The 18,026-nt window shown below is 42.7% G+C and overlaps 1 protein-coding gene across 5 annotated transcripts in view; it reads left to right on the plus strand.

Moving 5' to 3' along the window:
* The window catches only part of GIT2 (GIT ArfGAP 2), a 103,172-nt gene that overhangs the window by 32,313 nt on the left and 52,833 nt on the right, over positions 1-18,026 (plus strand). For 4 of the 5 annotated variants that reach the window (XM_069759275.1, XM_069759293.1, XM_069759283.1 and 1 more), the window contains exons 5-10: positions 4,259-4,345; positions 5,703-5,833; positions 9,380-9,474; positions 11,668-11,713; positions 14,745-14,796; positions 14,870-14,942. In XM_069759275.1, the coding sequence (XP_069615376.1) occupies positions 4,259-4,345; positions 5,703-5,833; positions 9,380-9,474; positions 11,668-11,713; positions 14,745-14,796; positions 14,870-14,942 (484 nt within the window). The remainder of the gene's footprint in view (positions 1-4,258; positions 4,346-5,702; positions 5,834-9,379; positions 9,475-11,667; positions 11,714-14,744; positions 14,797-14,869; positions 14,943-18,026) is intronic. The other variant, XM_069759267.1, reaches the window with a different exon arrangement.

Genomic DNA, 18,026 nt, shown 5'->3' on the forward strand with positions numbered 1-18,026 from the left:
AGCTATGGGGCAATAATGAACAGTGCAGAGCACTATATGGCAGCTATGGGGCAATAATGAACGGCGCAGAGCACTATATGGCACAGCTATGGGGCAGGAATGAATGGCGCAGAGCACTATATGGCAGAGCTATGGGGCAATAATGAATGGCGCAGAGCACTATATGGCACAGCTATGGGGCAATAATGAATGGTGCAGAGCACTATATGGCACAGCTATGGGGCAATAATGAACGGCGCAGAGCACTATATGGCAGAGCTATGGGGCAATAATGAACGGTGCAGAGCACTATATGGCACAGCTATGGAACAATAATGAACGGTGCAGAGCACTATATGGCACAGCTATGGGGCAATAATGAACGGCGCAGAGCACTATATGGCACAGCTATGGGGCAATAATGAACGGCGCAGAGCACTATATGGCACAGCTATGGGGCAACAATGAACGGTGCAGAGCACTATATGGCACAGCTATGGGGCAATAATGAACGGTGCAGAGCACTATATGGCACAGCTATGGGGCAATAATGAACAGTATGGAGCATCTATTTTTATTTTTGAAATTCACCGGTAGCTGCTGCATTTCCCACCCTAGGCTTATACTCGAGTCAATAAGTTTTCCCAGTTTTTTGTGGCAAAATTAGGGGGGTCAGCTTATACTCGGGTCGGCTTATACTCGAGTATATACGGTATATGAGTAAAATAAATTAGCAATAGCTAAAAGTGAAAGTGCATATATTTAATAAAAAGATGTGGGCAAAGGGGCCACATGAGAAGGTACACGTGTAAATGTATACAATGTTTGCATCAAGAATGCTTAACAGTGTAGGGTAAAATGACAAAAGTAAAGAGGTGAATACAAACAGATGGCAAGTAATTGCTCCAGAGTATACTGGCCCACATACTGTGAGCAACATGATAAAATCCTGTCTTCATTTATTTTACGCAATTTTTTTCTCTATCAAATCTGAATAGAAAATTGTGTTGGACAGCAGTTTATTAGAAAAGCTCAAGTTATCTGACAACTGGCAATTGACTACAGCCCTATGAGAACTAACATTGTGTCTGTAAAAGCACATCTACCAGGAGATTTCACACACTGCAAGTTATTAAACAATGTCCTGAATGTGATGATGCTGGTGGACATGACTTGGAAATCTATGTAAGAGTGGCTGTATAATCCTTTGTGAAAGTTTCCTGCCTGATACTGAAATGCTAAGTTTAATATAGGTATTATACAGTCATTCTGGCATGGATTTATAAAGGGTGTATCCTGGCCTCATCAAATCTAAGAGATCGATTTAAAGAGGTTGTCCATTACTTTATTACTGATGACCCACTCCTAGGATAGGTGATCAATGTCTGATCAGTTCGGGTCCAACACTTGGCACCTCCGCCAATCAGCTGCTATCTGTGTAGGCGGCAACGTCGTCTGGAAATACTTGCGGAGCTGGTCATCTTCCGATAGTGGCTGCCACAGGGTACTATACATTGACTTCCTATTGATTTGAATAGGAGGCGGATGTCCAGTACCAAGCCTCGGCTACTATCACAAGATGGACCAGCCCAGCCAGTGAGCATTTCCGTCTGTCACCGACACCAATTACAGCTGATCGGCAGGGTTGCCAGGTGTCGGACCCCGACCAATCAGACATTGATGACCTATCCTAAGCATAGTTCATAAATCAAAAAGTAGTGGACAACCTCTTAAAAATCTATACAGTTTATATAGTAAAATCTGGTGATGGATACACTTTAACTTATTTAGAAATTATATAATTTGTGGATTAATATATTGCAACTAAATAAGAAAATAATCCGTGTTGAGAGATATGTGGCTACAACTGGAAACTTTTTACTGGATAAATAGTTTTTGCCACATGTCTAATTGTAGTAATCGCTTGTAGCAATAGTTGCAGCTCAAGAACAGGGCTGATTGGAGGTGGGGTATCGGCTCTCATTGGTGAGGCTTTACTTCACCCTCCCTTGCCCTGCTGAGATTCATCCAGGCATCTTCTTTGGCCAACCAGTATTGTGCACCATGCTGATGAGGGGCAAAACCCCTGAAACAGTTCCGTCTACGAATATGTCCCTGCTTTGGCTGTGAGTTTGCACAGCAATACATGAATGTCAGAACAAGAATTGTTCACATAATTTCTACTCCTGACCCAATCACCTAATATAATTCATTTGACCATTTACTTGCAGCTTTAGTCACCATGGACATTGTGAAATAAATTTTAGCCTAAATCACTGTATTGATGTTGTGTTTGAGAAAGTGTTCCTCCTTCTACTCATGTATGAATGTCAGGGGTTTCCAAATGTGAACTTTTCATATTATACTTCTAGAAGGCTATGCATTTGTCTTGACAATGGAGCACAGATATTGGGCAGCCTGGACTGCATCGTTTAAAGACAAATGCTAGTAATACTCATTTATATAGGGCCAACGTTTTCTGCAGCGCTCTTCATTTTATATAGTACAGAAACAATCAGACTTTTCAGAGCAACAAACGAATCAACAAATCAAAGAATAGGCGTGAAGGCCCTGATCACAAGCACTTGCAGTCTATGAGGAAATGGGAAAGTCACAGGAGGTAAAGGTGCCTAAATAGTTAAATGGTCTGTGTATTTTAGGTAGTGTACATAAATCTGAATGAGCCAGTCACAAAGCAGTATCTGTAAACACATGGAGTGCATGGAGAGTTGCTTTTACTTCCTATACCTCCCTCACCTAATACACATACATGCTTGGCTCGGCGGAGCATACAGTACATGGGTTCTCAGTGGGGTAAGCTGCTGTCAGTAATGGAACTCCCAGTTTTGAAATTTTACTAACTTTGTTTCTATAGCCTACACTGTCCACAGAAATAGACACCCATTTTCATATCAGATCTATAACAGGGCTCAGGAACCTGGTCAAGTTGTTTGGCCAAGGCATTGTTCAGGAAAACCTTTTATGGGCTTTTATTTTTTTAAATAGACTGCATGAAGGTAGTGGGGCTGGTCGGTTTCCTCCAGGCCTGGGGCTGGTCGGTTTCCTCCAGGCCGGATCTTACAAGTGGCCCTTAGCCACAGTTTCCAGTTAAGAAAAAGCCCTACAGGAAGGGTTTGGGTGGGTCAGTGTGGAGTTTGCATGGTGTAGAGCAGACAGCTCTGTAAAAGCTCTGCCTGTGTGAGGGATAAGCCCAGCGGAGTGAACTCCTGGCACCCTGCATCGTAATATGTTGGTGCGGTCGCCCTCGGCAATTGGATGCATTTATGGACTGTTTTGTTTCCTGGCTGCGATCTGGAGGATACAGTTTTTGTTTCTGAGTTTTTGGACATGAAACCTACATTTGGTGTGAACTTTTCCTGTTGTCACTATCTGTCACACTGAACCAACCCCACTGCACTACAGTATGTACCCACAATCAGGAACTACTGCGGGTTTGATGCTGCGTATTTATACAGCATCAAACCCACAGATGCCAGATGTTAGAGCATAGTGGATGTGATTTCAAGAAATCCCATGTCCACTATGTGTCCACAGACGCCCGCTGCTCACCTGCAGAGACGGACAAGTGGCGTGTCTCTCCAGACTGCAGCATGCAAATTTCATACATAGAGTGTATTGGATGTGGAAAATCCGTTCGGTTAAGTGAACACATGTGGATTTAACTGCGTTCAATAGAAGGTAGCGCTTTGGATGCAGTGAGCATGACCTATAAGTCTCATTACACAGGCATGTCACTCTCCACAAAATAGAAACATTACTCCTTAAACCCCAATATGTTTTAATAGTACACCTGATATTTGCCACTTCCGCTGGTTCACTTCTGTGTCTATAGTCTGGATGTGATACTCTCATGCTTGTCCTGTTTTCTTCATTCATTCTGTGTAGAGAGTACTCATACTTTACATTTCTTGTCCTAAAGCAGCACATTTTTGGTATGATCGTACTTTACTATAATGTACTGAAGGTGCTAGATTGGTTCCAGAAGCCTCACATTATTCAATAGCAGTCTGCTGTCTGTTTGGGGAAGCTGAGGTTATTTTAAATTACCTTATAAATGGTGGTCAGTATATTTTAGAACCGATCAGCATTTAGTTTGCGGTGGTCATTTAGGATACTATACAATATGTAACGCACGCACACACTCTTTTCACAAATATCAGGTTGTGAACATTTCTTATACTGGTATCTTATATTTTACAGTTCACTTTTCATAGTTCTTTGTTTAACTCTGAGGTTTTTTTTTCTTTATTGCATCCAGCAACTTCACTCAAGTGTTAGGACCGGTAATTTGGAGACCTGTCTACGGCTTTTATCACTAGGGGCACAAGCAAATTTTTTTAACCCGGTAAGTTGCGGCTTGTATTTTAAGTGTTGCCTGTCTTTTTTTACTGAATCTACTCTTAGTAAATTTTATTTTAATTCACGGACAGCTGTTAGTTTAATAATTTAAAGTGGTTGTCTGGTGTAATAATTTTTATTTTTACATAACAAATAGACTGGAGTTAAAGCGAGTTTGTCATCCTCAAAAAGGCAAATGTTCCTATGTGCTCCCACAATTCTCTGTAATTCCTTCCTCATCTGGACAGATATTAGACTAGTGACGCCAACAGTTGGCCGCAGTGGTGACATTCAAGTCACCCCTACATGGCTAAGGACTCATTGCACGATTTTGACCCCTCAAGTACCATCCTTCAACTCTCCCCTTATAGTAATTGAAGCGCTTTCTTATCTAAATCCCCAGCCATGCATATGCACACACTGCAGGGGCCAAGAGTATATGGTGTTGGTGCCTGCAGGTACATTCTTATTTCTCTACAGTGTGTAGAGGCCACTCGCTGCACACTGGATCACTCAGCAGCGGGCAGACAATTCTGACAGTAGGAAGATGAGAATGAGAACATTGACACTGCATATGTCAGTGTGTGTAGGATTGGAGATTTAGATATTTGTTTTGTTTTGGGGATTTGACATTCCCTTTAAAGGGCTATTTTCAAGTTGTCTCTTGATCAGTTCACAATTCTAGGAGGACCTACTCCTTGCATGACAATTCTGGTGAGCAGCAGAACTTTTAGTAGAGATATCAGGGCTTCTTCACACATTGTTTTTGCTATGGAAAAAAGAGCTGCTTTTTACAGTACTAGCAAAGTGCATGAGATTTCTAAAATCCCATGCACCTGTTGCTTACTTTTTCATTGCAGATTTGACCCTTCAGATCTGTTTTTCGAATCTGCAGCATGTCAGTTCTTTGAGTTTTTGCAGCATTCTCTCTCATCCAAATGAATTAGAAAAAACACAAGTAAAAAGACAGATCAAGAAACTGTATTTTATGCAATGTTTTTCCTGCCACCGCTCTGGTTTTTGGAGCAGAACAATTTGTCAGAATCTGAGAGGGAGAATGGTGATCAGCTAACTACTGTATAGAAATCATTGGGCTGTAGATATGTGACTGGTATGTCAGAAGTTATCCCCTGTCTAGGAATGTAGCTACTGATCGAATTTGGGCAGCTACTCCATGGAAACCAGCTGTACACTATGAATAATAAAAGCTCTTATTATAGGAAAATGACAGCAGGTTGGAAAGGTGAATTGCAAACTTATTTTCATGTTGTTTAACTAATTGAAAAGAATTTTAGTAAAATTAGAATACATATTTAATACTATTATGGGCAAATTTATAGAGTTTTTCTTTTAATGTTTTCCAGGAAAAGGGAAGTACACCCCTTCATGTGGCAGCCAAAGCTGGTCAGATACTGCAGGCTGAGCTGCTCACAGTTTACGGTGCGGATCCAGGGACACCGGATTCTGCTGGAAAAACACCCATTGACTATGCGAGGTAAGGATCACATCCCTTCTGTGACCTGGGTATGATGCTTCCGTTCTAAAGGCATAAATATGTTACGATGCTACAAAACTTTTATATTTATGAGTAGAAGACTGTGGTAAATGCTGTAGTATACCACATAGCGTACATTTTTTGGAGATGGGAACCTATTTGTCATTAGTTTTGGAGCAGAACCCAACTGAGACCATTAAGATATTTTTTTTACTTATTTATAATAGCATCATAATTTCCATTTATCACTGCAACGTCACAGCCTAAGGCTGGTTTCAAACGTTCTGATATAATAACCAGTACCGGAGATATCAGTGTCCGTGTGTGTAATATTTGCGGGACACGGTTGCCACACTTATGCCACATCAGTAGCACACGTATTGGCGCCTGGGAAGCAATGGTACAGTTAGTGCTGTTCACTAGTGCCAGGTCCTGATGGGAGTATTCATCACCCGCCGCCTGCGCTATAAATAAATGAATAAAACGGCGTGGGTTCCCCTGTATTTTTGATAACCAGAAGAGCAAAATGGACAGCTGCGGCCTGCAACACTCAGCTGTCAGCTTCAGCAAGGCTTGTTGTCAAGAAAAAACTGATCACCACGCTGTTTTTCTTAATTATTTAAATAAATCATTTTAAAAAACAGCATGGGGCCCCCCCATTTTTGACAACCAGCCTTGCTAAAGCAGACAGCTAGGGGCTGGTATTCTCAGGCTGCTACTACTATAGGATTTGTAACGGATAAGTGTCTTATAGACACCTCTCCATTACTAATTCATGGGCTTGTTGTCACCAGACCATACAAAGGTGACATCAACCCCACAAATATGATCTCACTTGCCACCGCTAGAGGGCAAGTGGTAAGAGCCAGGCTAAACTCCAAAATGGGCGCATCTAATAGAGGTGCCTTTTCTGCGCTGCTGCGGGCTGCTATTTTTAGGCTGGGGGGGGGGTCGATATCCATGGCCCCTTACCAGTCTCAGAATACCAGTCCCCAGCTGTCTGCTTTAGCAAGGCTGGTTGTCAAAAATGGGGGTACCCCATGCCGTTTTTTATTTATTTATAGCGCATGTGGCAGCTGATAAATACTCCCATCAGTTGCCACTTGATCTCACTGTTATCAGTTGACTACAACTCCCATCATTCTCCTCTCCTGTTCGCGCTGATCACCGGCAGGGCAGATTAGAATGATGAGTGGTCTTCAGCACCTGGCGCCGGGGAACAGCGCTTATAAGTACCGCTACTTCCCAGGCGCCAGTACGTGTCACACTGATGACACACGAATGTCTCACGTGTGCGAGATATTTTGCGGCTCGTGCTGCTGTAAAAAAAAACGGACATGTCAGCATGATTTGCCATGGACACACGGTCCGTGGAAACGCACTGACATGTGCACAGACCCATTCACTTGAATGGGTCTACCTGTGTTAATGTCTCCGGTACTTGTGAAAACTGTCTCCACACTTACCGGGCACACTGACGTGTGAAAGAGGCCTAATGCGAAGTAGCATTAATTAACCAATTAGCAATTAATTAGCTAATGCTAAGCATAAAGCTTTATGACCAAAAACTTGGTGTTAATTTAGCCTTATGTGATCATTATATTATTCAAAGGAAGATAACATGCACATGCATAGTGGAGGAAATAAAATTTAAGTTACACACAGCTGGTTAGGTGACTTAAGAGGAACCTGTCTTGTGGGAAAAAATGCTAGTAGCCTGCTGATATATGGTTAATAGTGTTCTGAACCTGCCCGGCGCCAGCACTTGGAGCCTCGCTGCCTGGATGAAGTTAACATTATTCTTCCCAGCAGCGTTTGGGTTTCAGTCATGAGGGCGGAAGCGGCTTTGTGTTGGTCACAGTGTAAAGAGCGTGGTGGCTGTGACTGTGGCCCCTGCACTGACTGACAGGCAGCCCTAATGTTGAGTGAGCGGTCAGTCAGTGCTGGGGGTGCAGGTACAGCCGCCACTGTCTTTACACTGAGCAGTGCTGGTTTCACCCACATGACTGAAATTCAAATGCTGCCGGGAGGAATAAAGTTAATTCCTCCTCTCAGTGTAAGCTTCGGGCTGGATCTGAATGCTATTAACCTGCGATTAACCCCATATCTGCCGGTTAATGGTGGTTTATAGCGGTTTTTTTTCACGTGACAGCCTCCTTTTAAAGGAGCACTCCTATTATTTATTTATTTTATTCATTGAATGTGTGTATATGCATGTAATGTAGTGTGAGTACTAATATACTCGCCTACCGCTGCTCTCTACGGTGTCCGTCGCCGTTCTCTTACTTCTCAGTGACGTCACCAGAATTGCGACTTGCTGGCTCACTCCATGCTCCACGCCTGATCCAGAAGTCTCTTTTGCAATGTAAGCCTACGGCGCCTCGTTCACACCTTATAGGTTTACACTGTAAAGCCTCCTCTGGATCATGCAGAGTGCAGCGTGGCCCGGAGAGTCTGCAGAGCGGTGATGTCACTCAGGAGAGGAAAAAATGGTGCTGGACACTGGGGAGAGCAGCGGTAGGTGGGTATATTAATATATATACACATTTAATGAATAAAAAGCTTAATGGGAGTGCTTCTTTAAAATAATACCTGGAAAAAATACAATAATTAGCTGATATCATGGGATTTCCGGAAATAAATGTGGCACTCTAACTAATGGCAGGTGCCACTTCTTCTAGTCTGAAGCAGGAATTTCCCTTCATGATATCTATAGCACGTATGTGTTTCTCCATGTCTGGCAGATCAGATTGCACATTCTTCACATGCTTGTGCTTTGTATAGATGAGAAATGGGATGAATGCCAGAAAAGTGTGCAAGATGGATGGCTGATTACTGGAAGCAAAATTCAATTGTAATTCATTTAGTTGTCAGAGGATGTCCAGTAATTCTAGCTGAGCTGATTAATGCCGATCTGCTATTTATCCCCTGCAGTGTATTAGCTATGGCCGGTTACTGCAGTCTAGCAATATTGTGTAAGGATATATTCACATTTGGCACGTGTGATGCACAGGACTTTCCAGAGAAGAAAACTGTGGCCTCAATCCTATTCCATCTAGGGGGGGGGGGGGATCTTGAAATGGGGACCCCTCTGTATGAACTCCGAGTACACCAAGGAGCTATGGCATAAAGGATATGATGTGCTTTTTTTTATTTAAAATGGGGGGGGGGGGAACCTCATATTGCTGAGGGGCCATGCAGGCCTTTATGGTAAATGAAAGGATGTACATTTTAAAAGTTTGGAGGAAGTGTGTCTGTAATGTTATATACACTCGCTGTCTGTAGAGTGCTTTATTGACAGTGGTTAAAGGGGTTGTATGGAAGTAGAAAAATGTCTATTTTTCCCAGAAGCAATGCCACAGTTGTCCACAGGTTGTGTGTGGTACTGCAGCTTACCCCAATTCACTTCAATAGAGAAAATGTGAAATACCAGACACAATCCATGGATGGGTGAGGTAATGTTTTGGGGAAATACAGCCAGTTCAACCCCTAAACGAATCGGACAATGCCCTAAACCTTAGTAAATCTTTGTTTTCCTCCCAACAGGCAAGGTGGCCACCATGAACTAGCAGATCGCCTTGTGGAAATTCAACATGAATTAACAGACCGATTAGCATTTTATCTTTGTGGGAGGAAACCAGGTAAGACGTAAAGAAGGTACCGTAATAATTAGGAACTCTGATAATGAGTTAGGGGGGGGTTGGTTCTCTGAAGTTCATAAATGGCTGAAATTGCAATATGCTTGTAAAAACAATTGCAATTTACCCTTCCGTTCTAAAGTAAGAGGGTTTTAGAAACAACAAAAAAAAAATACTTTTTTTAGTGTACAGTTTGTTCCAGCATAGTCTGTTACCTAGGCAAGGAGTGTGCTCCACTAGCAAGCTCTATACTTGACTAGCTCGGGCCATGCTGGATGCTGAGTGCTCCGTCCTCCGGCATAGGACTTATGTGAGGTCATGAAGAGGACGGCTGGAGCATCACATGACAGCACAGAGCCCTCCCTCTTCATGATGTCATCACAGGTCCTTCAGACATAGCACTAGAATCTGCAAGCTTCCTCTTATGACATGTACGGAGGCAATTAGAGGGACTGAGCCATTTTTCATGAAGTCTGCCCCTAATTTTAGCTGTTTGGGAAGGTTTTTGTCACTCCATAAGGTGTTGTGTATACTTCTGGATTGGCCTCCCATTGAATTTAATAAGGGGGAGGTCTCTGTGCGGTCATGGGATGCTCCAGCACTTCTTTGCTCTTACCCCATTGAATTTAATGGGATTTGGGTACGTTCGGTTAATTGAACTGAACCTTAAAAGGTTTGCTCGTCTCAATTCACCACTTATGTGTTTTTCATCCATTTCTGGTTTGGCATACAAATACTGATCATGTGAACATGGTCTTAAAGGGAACCGATCACCCCATTTTAGGCCATAAGCTAAGGCCACCGCCATCAGGGGCTTTCTGTAATGCTGTAGATAAGCCCCAATGTAACCTGAAAGATAAGAATAACAAGTTATATTATACTCACCCAGGAGTGGTCAGGTGCGGTTCGGTCCGATGGGCATCGCGGTCCAGGTCCAGCTCCTCCCATCTCCATACTATGACGTCCTCTTTTTTGCTTCCTGCCGTAGCGCCTGCACTCTACAGTACTTTGCTCTGCCCTCAACAGGGAAGACAAAGTACGCCTGCGCAGGAGCCACGGCAGGAAGCAAAGAGGACGTCCTCGTATGAAGATGGGAGGCGCTGGACCCGGACCGTAGCGGGACCACCCCTGGGTGAGTATAATATAACCTGTTTATCTTTCAGGTTACATCGGGGCTTATCTACAGCATTACAGAATGCTGTAGATAAGCCACTGATGGCGGTGGCCTTAGCTTATAGGCCTAAAATGGGGTGACAGATTCCCTTTAAAGCACCACTCCAGCGTTATCTTTATTTTTTTTTAATGCACAGCTGGAGTGGTGCTTTAATTGTGATTCCCCTGCCCCCTTTCTCATACTCACTCCCACTGCCTTCATCCTTTTCCAGTGTTGCTCCCATCGGTCTCCTTCGATAAGTGACCTTTTGACAGCTCCAGTGTTTCATGAAGTACGCTGGAGATCACGTCTCAATACATTTCTGTGAGAGCCGTGTTCTGGCTCTCCTAGACTTGCATTGAGCTCTTGTGACTTACCTTCTGACTTCTGGCCAGTTAGAAGTTATGAGCACAAGTTGGCGCCGCAGGACAGGAGGGGCGTCGGTAATAGGTGAAGTCGCTGGAAGGTAAGTAGAAGAACAGTGGCAGGGGGCTTACATTTAAAGCGCCACTCCAGTGCTGTAACAATACAACGGTGGAGTGTTACTTTAAACAGTTTTATCATTCCACTAAGCCTCGCCCTAGTTAGCGTAGTTTTCTCCTCTGAAAGCACCATTGCTTTGTCCAGAAAATGCCCACAGACGATGGATCATGTAAAGTGACTTTTTCATCAGCATCCTCTATAGAAATGCTCCACATTTTCTCTAGCTTTATGGACATGCCGGACCTGATGTAGTGTTGATGAAAGATTAGTAGTAAGAGGACCGAATACGCTCATTTGCGTAGGGCTGGCATGTTCAGGAAATGATCATGTACATATCACATCTCTGCTCACTTTCTGGACTGGATTGCTGTGCTGTCAGGATGACGGGTGAGGGTGGCAGAGACTTTAACCAGGGCGCATCACCTCATAGAATACCAAGACAACCTCGGAGTACATATTATTGGATGCCACATTTGTAAAGATTATACAATGCATGGATAATGGCGGTTAATAATCAATTAAAATAATAAGCATTTGATTTTTTTTCTTTATTCTTTTAGACCACAGAAGTGGACAGCACTTTATTATTCCCCACATGGCAGATAGGTAAGATTGGATTTTAGCTCTTATTTATTGAAAGCAGTTCTTAATTTTAGCTATTAAATGGGAAACTGTAGGCAATGTATATATCCATTTGTTATGGATCCCAGTAGTATACATTAAAATCAATGTAACTGACGAATGAAAATGCATGAATAAGTAAATCCATATATTGAATTGAGCTGATATGTAACTTCCATATGTATTGTAAGTAAGATATTGAAAAATAAAGCCTATAACAATGCATCCATTATCTCCTGACAATCATTTGAGGTGACAGAATACTTGCTGGGAAATAATATGCATAATTCCGAGAAAGCATTTAACTTCAAAGTGCCACAAGCATCTGTCCTTGTAAGCAGTAACTTCAGCTGTTATCGAGGCCTTTTCTTTTTTACATTATACAAGAGAGCGACAGCTGCAGGGCAGCTGCGGGAAACCCTGCTAAATAGCAGCTTTGTTGTGTAGACAGCTTTCATGGTAATGTGGAAGGTTTTTTGTTATTTTGCATTTTAAATATGCATCCATAATGTTAATTTTCCTTTTTGTTCTGTGGCTGCTTGTGCGGAAAAAGGAGGCTGTAAGTAAAGAATCTTTTCCAGAATATTTTTTCATTATTACTTATGATTATGTGAAAATGAAGCCAGTTTGGGCATTGCATAATATACTGTAGCCATCTCGTATTAATTTGTAAATCAATCACTCTTTTTAAAGGGCTCTTCCCACGTACCAAGTTGATTTTAATCAATAGATCTTGTAATAATAATAATAATAAGTTCCACAATTGGATGTGATTAAAAAATAATGTTCGGGCTCTGAGATAATCTTGTCCATGTGCCCTTGCTATGTACTGTGTGATGACTGTGTCTGACCGTACAGGAACATGGTCTGATCATACCACAGCTCCTGGGCAGGGGAGGAAGCAAAAGGATATACAGACAGGACTGCAAAGGATCACAGCTGATTATTTTTGTGAGATAAAGCTTAAAGGGAACCTGTCACCCCGAAAATCGTGGGTGAGGTAAGCCCACTGGCATCAGGGGCTTATCTGCAGCATTCTGTAATGCTGTAGGTAAGCCCCCGATGTTACCTGAAAGAGGAGAAAAAGACGTTATATTATACTCACCCAGGGGCGGTCCCGCTGCTGGTCAGGTCGGATGGGTGTCTCCGGTCCGCTGCGGCGCCTCCCATCTTCATTACAAGACGTCCTCTTCTGATCTTCAGCCACGGCTCCGGCGCAGGCGTACTTTGCTCTGCCCTGTTGAGGGCAGACAAAGTACTGCAGTGCGCAGGCGCCGGAAAGGTTAGAGGCCCGGCGCCTGCGCACTGCAGTACTTTGTTTGCCCTCAACAGGGCAGAGCAAAGTACGCCTGCGCCGGAGCCGTGGCTGAAGATCAGAAGAGGACGTCTTGTAATGAAGATGGGAGGCGCCGCAGCGGACCGGAGACACCCATCCGACCTGACCAGCAGCGGGACCGCCCCTGGGTGAGTATAATATAACGTCTTTTTCTCCTCTTTCAGGTAACATCGGGGGCTTATCTACAGCATTACAGAATGCTGTAGATAAGCCCCTGATGCCGGTGGGCTTACCTCACCCGCGATTTTCGGGGTGACAGGTTCCCTTTAAGGTACCTTCACACTCAGCAACTTTGCAAAGAGAACGACAACAATCCGTGACGTTGCAGCGTCCTGGATAGCGATCTCGTTGTGTTTGACACACAGCAGCAATCTGGATCCCGCTGTGATATCGCTGGTCGGAGCTAGAAGTCCAGAACTTTATTTCGTCGTCAGGTCGGCGTGTATCGTCATGTTTGACATCAAAAGCAACGATGCCAGCAATGTTTTTACATGGAGCGTGAACGATAAGTGAGTCGCCGTTGCGTCACTGGATCGCTCCTGCATCGTTCTGGAGTTGCTGTGTTTGACGTCTCTACAGCGACCTAAACGGCGACGCTGCAGCGATCGGCTCGTTGTCTATATCGCTGCAGCGTCACTGAGTGTGACGGTACCTTTAGAGACCGAATCAGCTGTGATCCCCGTGCTGTCCTGTCTGTATACTCTTTTGTTTCCTCCCTGCCCAGGAGATGTGATATGATGAGACCATGTCCCTGTACTGTCATGGTATGTGCACACGTTCAGGTTTTTTCGCGATAAAAACGCATTAGAAAACGCCTACATATGCATCCTATCATTTAGAATGCATTCTGCAATTTTTGTGCACATGATGCGTTTTTTTCCGCACTACTGAGCATGTACATAAAGTGCAGCCGAGATCTTTAGATCAGGAACAGAACAGACATTTATAGGACCTTACATAACTTTCCAAAATTCTTATGAAAACATTTACAGCACATCCTGCATTGTACTGGACCCAATTTATTATATATTGTCAGTCGCTCCATTTTATACTGACTGCACCAAAAGGGACTCCGATTCCACTGCCCTGTTAGCAACAGGTTTCTTTTTAATAGCAAATATATCAACCAGTTTTAAAGGGACACTGTCACCTGAATTTGGAGGGAACAATCTTCAGCCATGGAGGCGGGGTTTTTGTGTTTTTGATTCACCCTTTCCTTACCCGCTGGCTGCATGCTGGCTGCAATATTGGATTGAAGTTCATTCTCTGTCCTCCGTAGTACATGCCTGTACAAAGCAATCTTGCCTTGCACAGGCGTGTACTATGGAGGACAGAGAATGAACTTCAATCCAATATTGCAGCCAGCATGCAGCCAGCGGGTAAGGAAAGGGTGAATCAAAAACCCCAAAACCCCGCCTCCATGTCTGAAGATTGTTCCCTCCAAATTCAGGTGACAGTGTCCCTTTAAGCTAACCCTGTCTCAGCACGTGGTGGGTATCTTCGCATTCGGACCAGGAGTGATCAAAACTTTTGATATGTCACAAACTTTGCCAATGTCCTCTTCCCAATGCTTGTGTATGGTATATGAGGTATATGAGAAGATTTTCTCTATATTCTCCATGTTATACACATGATACGTGTCTTTTAATTACTCACTGCAGCTCCTATTATTGTTTTCAGCAGTCTAGACTTATCAGAACTGGCCAAGGCTGCAAAGAAAAAGCTTCAGTCTGTGAGTATCAATAGTGGTAATTGGTGCTAGATAGGGTTGTACATGAGGCATTTCTAACACATTGTCTTTGCAGTTAAGCAATCACTTATTTGAAGAATTGGCAATGGATGTTTATGATGAAGTTGACAGACGAGAAACTGATGCAGGTAAGTGATATTGAAACGACCGTGTAGTATAATAATTTCCATGCACAACAGTGGCAGTGAACGCGTTGACCACATTGACAAAGCAGATCTCTGTGATGTAGTAGGACAAGTCTTCTGATATTCAGCTATTTCTCCTTCTGGTGTTTTGGGGAGCATGAAGGGTTATTCGCACTATATCAATCCTAGTTCACGTGTGTAAAGTTCTAAAATAAAAAATTAACTTGTCAAATGCGATCAAGCTCCAAAAGTGCTCACTGCTGCAGAGATCACCCCTGAAAATTTGCTTATTAGAGCATTTGCATATCTGGTTGCCTGTGGACATGTCCTGTAGTTCTTTTCTGACAGGTTGCACGTGCTCAGTAGAATCTCTGCTACGTTTCTAGCAGGCTGTGTGTGCAGTGAGGCAGCATACATGGTTGTGCCATCCTCACCACACAGGGTGGACAAGGGTACTGTGCTCCCTCTGCTGTAAGAGGAAGAACAGCTATCCTCCGATTCTGCTGCTCAGCTATGTAATTATTTCTATCCTGCCCCCAAATAGACATACTGTATATGTATACTTGTTGTTTGGGTCTTCATTAATTAAATTGTTATTGCTTCTTTAGGAACTAATTATAAATTGTGCATTATGTCCGCTAGAGGAAGGGAATTAGATATGTGGCCTTTTGGATACTGTGTACTGTACCTTGGGCCCCCTTATTCCTATCCATACATAATGGTGTCTTGCTGTTGTATATAGATGTAATATTTGTTTGAATTATCTATCATTATACTGAAAGTATGTATATGTTTTGGCTCGCCTAGATAGCCTCGCTACCGTTTATACCAGTGCTGTGGAGTCGATAAGCCAAATCTCCAACTCCGGCCCCACAGCACTGGTCACTACTGAGCCTGTGCATAAAGTGCAGCACAGATTCATCTCCGCTAAAAGCCGAGATCCTTAGATCAGGAACAGAACAGACATTTCTAGGACATTTCATAACTTTCCCAAATCCTTACAAACATTTACAGCTCATCCTGCATTGTACTACCAGACCCAATTTATTATATTTTTAAGAGTCGGTCCATTTTATTCCACCAAAATGGACACCGGCTCCACTACTCCGACTCCACAGCCATGGTTTGTACTTGGGAATGATTTTGTATATTATTGGAGTATTTGTCTTTACTTTTTTTTTTTTTTTTTTATAAGGCACTCTTGAGTTTATTTAGAAATGTTGTATGACTTGTGTGTAGTGGTATTTCAGTTTTTTTTACTATTGTCATTGGTTTATGAATGTAACATTAACTGCAAAAGTAAGCTTTTACATTTTGATCATTAATTACTTTTTTGGATTTTTTTAAATTGACCTTTTCAAATATGTGTTTTGGCAGCGGGTGTCCTTAAGGGAAATGGGCATCCTTTTAATCTTCACAAAACAGGAGGAAAACAGGGAGTGTTTAAAAATAGTACACAACTTAATAAAGTTGTGTACTATTTTTAAACACTCCCTGTTTTCCTCCTGTTTTGTGTATATCATGTTTGGGAGTTGTAGCTAGAGGGGCCGGGATTTATTCTTGGGTCACCCGTTACCATGAGTTTGGGTTTTTGTATATTGCTAATCCTTTTAATCTTCCATTAACTTGAAGTCCTTGCTTCTCTGAAATTAACACAGTAGAAAGAAAAAGAGAGCAAGGTGCAGCTGAAGTTCGAGTTTCAATAGAACAGCGATAGAGCCGCGATAGTGACAGTGCTGTCCAGCGCAGTATGTTCATACTAGAAAGAACCAGCCCATAGCTAAAATGCCCATTTCCAAAGGCATTGGGAATAATGGAATAAAGCTCACAATACACTTAAGCACCATTCTTGTTAACCTTTAAGTACCATTTGTAGTTCATATATAGCTATGAACTACATATCATACTGACTCTCTATATTTACAAATAGAGATAACCTAGGACTTTGAACAAGTAGGTGGCTAGGAAAGTGAGAGCCCTGATTAGAACTGCTGTGTAAGCTGCAGATTTGATGCTGGGGATTGTGATCGTGGGACTGATTAGAGCCCTGAGCTGAGAGGGTTGGGTTGGGAGGTGAACAGGTAACTGATATATAGAAATCAATGGCAAGAGGGTAGTGGATGGTATAGTAGGAATGAACACCGCTCCTGGAATGTAGCAACTGCTCACTTTACCAGGGTCTGGGCAGAAACTAGTAGCCGAGCTCCATGGTAACCAGCTACACACTTGATAGATAAAAGCTCTCATTGCAGGTGATCGACAGCGGATAGAAAAAGCAAGTCAATTGCAATTTTTTTTTTTAATTCCTTCTTAAATAAAGTAATTTAATAACTTGAGAATACCTATTAAAGCTGAGGAAAAATCATTTATCAGCACCTTTAATTATGGTATATACATTGTTGATCCAAATTTAGTTCAGATGTATAAGTAAATTTACATAAGTCATATAGCCTTAATTTGAACTGTTCAGCAGATTCATACTGGCCAACTCACTGCATCATTAATCGAGACTGGGACCAATGTTGCAGTCTTGTATATTTCATTCTCAATCGCTGTAGTAGCCATGGACATATTGGAAGATACCTGTATCTGTCTAATCCTAGTTGCATGATCCCCAGCTGCTGTTTAAAGTGTTCATATTTTTTTTCAGTGCCTTAGTGTTACGGGGTGTAATATACCGTACATGGCTGCAGTAACAGCGACCGTCTTATTCATGCCGCCTATAGGCCTGTGGTGTGCTATGACCTATTTCTGTTTGATGGGATCAGCTGAGGGTACACAATAAAAGATTCATGGTACCCGAACCATAGGCTGCACTGGCTGTGAGATTGCAGTTGTAAATGTTTATTCTAAAATGTTGTGGTGTTTCAGAGGAGAAACACTTTGAGAAGCCGGCCAGGGACTATGCATTTTGGTTGGCTATTCGTAGGCTGGTCCTAGGTGGCTTCTTCCCATCTGCTTTTTAAAGTATGTTCTCTCTGAAACACCACAACCAGCCCTATAGTCATGCTGCCCTGTTGCCTTGTGTTCAGGCAAAATAAGTCTCCTCTCTGGCTACGTTTTAGAGGAAAAGAAATGACACTTTTT

Source organism: Ranitomeya imitator, chromosome 1, assembly GCF_032444005.1.
Source record: "Ranitomeya imitator isolate aRanImi1 chromosome 1, aRanImi1.pri, whole genome shotgun sequence".
NCBI classification, from domain to species: Eukaryota; Metazoa; Chordata; class Amphibia; order Anura; family Dendrobatidae; genus Ranitomeya; species Ranitomeya imitator.